The sequence below is a fragment of the Trichoplusia ni genome, chromosome 23, assembly GCF_003590095.1.
Source record: "Trichoplusia ni isolate ovarian cell line Hi5 chromosome 23, tn1, whole genome shotgun sequence".
Lineage (NCBI taxonomy): Eukaryota > Metazoa > Arthropoda > Insecta > Lepidoptera > Noctuidae > Trichoplusia > Trichoplusia ni.
In genome coordinates this window covers 1,690,410-1,697,337 of record NC_039500.1, presented here as the reverse complement: position 1 = coordinate 1,697,337, position 6,928 = coordinate 1,690,410, and the positions used below count along the sequence as shown (strand labels likewise).

Below are 6,928 nucleotides of genomic sequence, written 5' to 3'. Positions count from 1 at the left end.
TTTACTAGCCGAGCAACAGTTTACAAATTACAACATATCGCATCCGCAAATGTAACACAAGACGGGTCATTCACAAATATCTTTCTCGGAAACTGAACGAAAGGTCCGTGAATGGCATGGCGTTGACGCATCACCAGCGTACACGGAGTACCGGTGCTGTGACGTCATAGGCCGACATTAGGTCGTTGAAAACCGATAGTAATTCGTTTAGGCTACAGTATGCCTTGTAGACTCAACAAATAGTTCTAACGGTTTACACTGTATAATATGACAGAGCTAAGGTATACTCAACCACACGTCAGTGACTTACGAAAATCACCTTTATTGTTTCACGTTAGAGTCGTGTCGTGACAGCTTTTTGCGATTTTATTGTTATTCAAGTCAAGTGCCTTGTTTGTTAACCCTAGAAGATAATCATATTGTGACGTACGTTAAAGATAATCATGCGTAAAATTGACGCATGTGTTTTATCGGTCTGTATATCGAGGTTTATTTATTAATTTGAATAGATATTAAGTTTTATTATATTTACACTTACATACTAATAATAAATTCAACAAACTATTATTTATGTTTATTTATTTATTAAAAAAAAACAAAAACTCAAAATTTCTTCTATAAAGTAACAAACTTTTAAACATTCTCTCTTTTACAAAAATAAACTTATTTTGTACTTTAAAAACAGTCATGTTGTATATAAAATAAGTAATTAGCTTAACTTATACATAATAGAAACAAATTATACTTATTAGTCAGTCAGAAACAACTTTGGCACATATCAATATTATGCTCTCGACAAATAACTTTTTTGCATTTTTTGCACGATGCATTTGCCTTTCGCCTTATTTTAGAGGGGCAGTAAGTACAGTAAGTACGTTTTTTCCGTTACTGGCTCTTCAGTACTGTCATCTGATGTACCAGGCACTTCATTTGGGCAAAATATTAGAGATATTATCGCGCAAATATCTCTTCAAAGTAGGAGCTTCTAAACGCTTACGCATAAACGATGACGTCAGGCTCATGTAAAGGTTTCTCATAAATTTTTTGCGACTTTGAACCTTTTCTCCCTTGCTACTGACATTATGGCTGTATATAATAAAAGAATTTATGCAGGCAATGTTATCATTCCGTACAATAATGCCATAGGCCACCTATTCGTCTTCCTACTGCAGGTCATCACAGAACACATTTGGTCTAGCGTGTCCACTCCGCCTTTAGTTTGATTATAATACATAACCATTTGCGGTTTACCGGTACTTTCGTTGATAGAAGCATCCTCATCACAAGATGATAATAAGTATACCATCTTAGCTGGCTTCGGTTTATATGAGACGAGAGTAAGGGGTCCGTCAAAACAAAACATCGATGTTCCCACTGGCCTGGAGCGACTGTTTTTCAGTACTTCCGGTATCTCGCGTTTGTTTGATCGCACGGTTCCCACAATGGTTAACTTATACGGTTCTTGTAGTAAGTTTTTTGCCAAAGGGATTGAGGTGAACCAATTGTCACACGTAATATTACGACAACTACCGTGCACAGGCTTTTGATAACTCCTTCACGTAGTATTCACCGAGTGGTACTCCGTTGGTCTGTGTTCCTCTTCCCAAATAAGGCATTCCATTTATCATATACTTTGTACCACTGTCACACATCATGAGGATTTTTATTCCATACTTACTTGGCTTGTTTGGGATATACATCCTAAACGGACACCGTCCTCTAAAACCAAGTAACTGTTCATCTATGGTCAAATGAGCCCCTGGAGTGTAATTTTGTATGCACTGATGGATAAAGAGATCCCATATTTTTCTAACAGGAGTAAATACATCGTTTTCTCGAAGTGTGGGCCGTATACTTTTGTCATCCATTCTAAGACATCGTATCAAAAAATCAAAACGATCACGACTCATTACAGAGACGTACACCATTGACAAAGATCGATCAAAGAGGTCATCTGTGGACATGTGGTTATCTTTTCTCACTGCTGTCATTACCAGAATACCAAAGAAAGCATAGATTTCATCTTCATTCGTGTCACGAAATGTAGCACCTGTCATAGATTCCCGACGTTTCAATGATATCTCAGCATTTGTCCATTTTACAATTTCCGAAATTATCTCATCAGTAAAAAATAGTTTGAAGCATAAAAGTGGGTCATATATATTGCGGCACATACGCGTCGGACCTCTTTGAGATCTGACAATGTTCAGTGCAGAGACTCGGCTACGCCTCGTGGACTTTGAAGTTGACCAACAATGTTTATTCTTACCTCTAATAGTCCTCTGTGGCAAGGTCAAGATTTTGTTAGAAGCCAATGAAGAACCTGGTTGTTCAATAACATTTTGTTCGTCTAATATTTCACTACCGCTTGACGTTGGCTGCACTTCATGTACCTCATCTATAAACGCTTCTTCTGTATCGCTCTGGACGTCATCTTCACTTACGTGATCTGATATTTCACTGTCAGAATCCTCACCAACAAGCTCGTCATCGCTTTGCAGAAGAGCAGAGAGGATATGCTCATCGTCTAAAGAATAACCCATTTTATTATATATTAGTCACGATATCTATAACAAGAAAATATATATATAATAAGTTATCACGTAAGTAGAACATGAAATAAACAATATAATTATCGTATGAGTTAAATCTTAAAAGTCACGTAAAAGATAATCATGCGTCATTTTGACTCACGCGGTCGTTATAGTTCAAAATCAGTGACACTTACCGCATTGACAAGCACGCCTCACGGGAGCTCCAAGCGGCGACTGAGATGTCCTAAACGCACAGCGACGGATTCGCGCTATTTAGAAAGAGAGAGCAATATTTCAAGAATGCATGCGTCAATTTTACGCAGACTATCTTCTAGGGTTAAATTAGGTTTTACGAATGAGTAGCTCCATTTACGAGGTTATTCAGAGTAGTTTCTCAGTTGCAACTGTCGGGGTTTTCATAATGAGCTAGTATTATATTACGACGGTAAGGACCAATGAAATATGATGTTGCAGTCAGCTGTTGTGTACAAGGTGTAAAATTATACGTATTAATTGGTACTACAAGGTAATGGTACACCTGAGGTCTCGCTCGTAGCCATCAATATTTTTTTATAACATACAAAAAGAAATTATGCAAATAAATGTAGCCATCAATAAAAAAAAATGCAAATTTAAAAAAGGACCAGTCTTTGGCACAAATATAAAAAAATACAAAAAAGTACCTACTACGGAAATAAAACGAATTTTTTTCCTAGCCCACTGAGTCCCACTGCTGGGCATAGGCCTCCCCCAAATCCTTCCACGACTCTCTATTCTGGGAAGCATGGAACCAGCCTGCCCAATTAAACCGATACATTATTAAATTTATAACCAAAAACTGTCATGCACTCATCAACTTGTAACTCATAAACATGTCTTATTAGCTTACTAATCTACATAGATTAAAGATAGGAGATCCCTGGAGGTCGGATTCTAGTGCGATGACTCACATGATAATGACACAGTGATCTTGAGAGATTTACTCATTCGAAACTGGTTCCGTATTCACTGACTCACAAACGCGCTTTTTTTTTCTTTCACAATGCATTTTTTAATAACATTACAATACATAATAGCCAGAAGGGATGTTTGGATTTTGGATTGTAGTTCACTGTGAGTCAACTGCTTGGAATTTGATATTAAATTTTATGTGTTTTTGGTGCAAGGGTGCATAAGTGCTCGGGGTCATGACCTTTTTTGAGGTCTCTGAAGCAGGTAGGTATTTGGGGTGGATGCAGCTGCGTGACGCTTTGCGAGTTCTAAATCGAGTAAGTTTTGTGCCCATTGCCTTAATTTGGCATGATTAAAAAATAACATTGACTTGCTACATACAAATTAATTAATAATTACGTATTTCGAACATCTAAAACCAATGTACTTTTGAATCCAGATTGATTTTCGTAAGTAAAATCTGTTACATCTCTGTTGTCTCTCTGTTTTGTAGATAGTATTACCAAATCGATGTTAAAGTCCTACAATACAGACTTGCTCGGAATCAACGTAAAAGACAAGCTTCCGAAACCAGGCGTTGACTACGGTAAGTGAGTCTAATGTTACAAATTTATCAAGAAGGCTCAACCCTTCAATGTTAACAACACTTTATGGGTTGTAGGGTCTGTTGGTTGAAAATAGGTGATCTGTAAGCTATAGGTAGGTACTTTGTTACCTAACTTTATTGTTATATTAACTACTTAGAGCAAAACAGTTGTTAACTATAACTAAACCAAGTAAGTACCTACCTACGTCGGAGCATAGACATAGAGATGAACTAAAACTAGGTTTCTAGAGCGATTCCCCGGGTCTCAATTAGGTCAAAGGATTTACTATGATCCCTAGACAAGTAGCTATACCTACCTATCTACACATATTCAATAACTTCGTTATATTTATGTTAAGCAATAACCACATTATACATAAGTTATAAAAACGAATACTACGATTTCATTCTGATAATAATCTACATTTGAGTAATATGTTACAGTAAAAATGTACGTAATATAATTACGATGTGGGTATTTTACGTACGAAAAAGTGTTAATTATACAGCCAAAACTAAACTGTATGCACATCATGAACAATTAAAAAAGCTCGACCCCCAAAGTAATAAAATAATCGTGAACGGAGCCCGCGCGGCCAACCCTCGCAATAATATATTTTTCGCAATGGGGCGGTGGGCGACAGACAGGGGAAAACAAGCTCTCCACTGTCTACACTACAAAATATAACAGTTTTAATTCACTAAATCAATAATAAACATGATTTTCATTCATACATACCTCATTTATCGAAGAAATATCGCGATTATTGTATTGATCACATGTGTATGTACACAAACCATAAATAAAAAAAATATCAAAAAAACATACAAGTCAGACAATTATATTATTCTATCCTTCTTAAATCAGATTATTTAATTTTAACAGCAATAGTCAAAACACTACGAATAAAACTATGCCTAGTTCATAACAATTTTTAAATTTCATTTAATTCTGATTCACAAAACACAACACCACTCCCGTAAAGTTGCACCGTGAGACTGAATGATATGAACGACGAACCAATTGACGAACGGCTGGTTCACATTTGGTTGAATGAACTAAAATTTCCAGACCCTCGATTGGCCACAATAATTCTAGTAAAACCCCTGGATATCGCAGCTAGACGTTGTTTGAAGCTCCATCTGTTGAAAAAATAAAGTAACTTAGTAACGCTTCTCTCGACCAAACAAAAAGATATTACACTGCCATCTGTGGTTCTCTGCAAACTTAAGCAAATTGTTATTTCAATTGATAGCCATAGATGTCACTAGCATTTCAACATTTTTATTGGAAAAGAGAAGCACATTATTTTCCTCGTCACTATGATATTTTTCTGTATTATAGAGATAAAGGAAAATTACATTAAAAATAATCATATTTTTGACATGTGTACTTATCAAAACAAAAGGTCAATGCACCGAGTTCAGGTTTAACCTGAATCCAACTTCAGTCTGTTCAACGCTGTCATTTACACACGTCAAAAATGGAGGAGGAACGTCTTTTTGATGAAAGAGTTTCTATTCGGGATTCTGCTCGCCCCCTTAAAAAATATGGAAGTACTTGCAACCATATGAAAAGAAACGAAGAATACATCAAGCATGTGATGTCAAAAGGTGATACTTTGCAAGGACTCGCCCTCAAATATGGTGTTACTGTAAGTGTACTAACATCGCAATAAAAGTGTTATTATATTGTTTAATTCTTGTGGTGTTGAAAGGACAGTGAAGTTAACGTGTTGTTTGGTTGTTTTAGATGGAGAAGATAAGGCGGGCAAACCGTTTATTTGCCTCGGACAGTTTGTTTTTACGGGAGTATTTATTGATTCCTGTCACCAAAGATTCTCCGTTCTACGAGAATGGTGAGCGTGTGACGGAGCTGCCTCCTCCCAATCATCGCGCTTCGATCGCGGGCATGCCTACTGGGGACTTCTCCCCGGGCAGCCCGGACGAAAAGAAGAGTTTTGACGAGTTCCTCAATAGACTGGATTCTTCCCTAGCTGATATCAAAAAACATGTGGAGAAGACTAAGGAGTCCAGCGAGTGAGTAATAGTGCCTAAATTTATATTTTATCATTGCCTGCTCACAACACTCAAAATATGATATAATCTCATTGACATCTAAGTAATTAACATAATCTATGTATTTATTTTCATAGCTTTTAAAACTACAAAAATTCCACTACTTTATCCACATTGTATAATGGTTCAAGGTCTTACATCAGCCCCAAAAGTTGATATATTATGTTATTTGAAAGTAAATATATGATAAATTTATCTTTATGTTGAGTAAACAAATGTAGCTGTGTGTGCGTCTATGTGTGATAATATGTTAGTTTGATAACTGTACCTATGATTTCGTGTTCTCATAAAATTTCTTTATCGTTACAAACTCTCTGTGAAATGACACACAAGTTATGTCAATGACGACAAGAACAAATAGTCATGAATCCTAAGTGTTTTCAAACAAATTCTTATAATATGTTAACTTATAATGAGAACCCACCATTTTAACTTTCTTTTCATGATGTTAATGCTTACATGGCTGCAAATCATTGTTTTGAGAACTGAATTGGGTAAAAGCAATTAGTTTTATAGTTTCTGACAAACATCCCCATAAGAGAACTTGATCTGTGGTTAATAATCTTTACCCGACAATAGTGATTGGCATAATATTACATTACCAGGATTACTATTATCAGGCTTAAAGAGTTTAGAAGGAAAACATGCAGAATTGATCGGTTTGGGCCATAGGGTTTGGGTGTTTACATATACAATAGGCCACCCTAACCAAATTTAGTTACAAGAGGGGGATAAGTTGAAGTTAATTGTTTTTAGGGTTCCAATACCCTAAGTGTGT

At 36.2% G+C, this 6,928-nt stretch overlaps 2 protein-coding genes across 2 annotated transcripts in view; both read left to right on the top strand.

Annotated features, from left to right (window-relative positions):
• Window positions 1-5,467: 5,467 nt before the first annotated feature.
• LOC113504929 (lysM and putative peptidoglycan-binding domain-containing protein 2-like) lies at window positions 5,468-6,111 on the top strand (the record flags this gene model as incomplete). The annotated part of the gene is given in 2 exon segments (XM_026887449.1): window positions 5,468-5,726; window positions 5,825-6,111. Coding segments are annotated over 2 exon segments (458 nt in total), but the record flags the coding sequence as incomplete, so codon positions are not given.
• A 274-nt stretch (window positions 6,112-6,385) lies between these two features.
• Window positions 6,386-6,928, top strand: part of LOC113504991 (transcriptional-regulating factor 1-like) — a 7,552-nt gene continuing 7,009 nt past the window's right edge. The window contains 1 exon segment of the mRNA XM_026887511.1: window positions 6,386-6,399. Within this exon segment, the coding sequence (XP_026743312.1) occupies window positions 6,386-6,399 (14 nt within the window).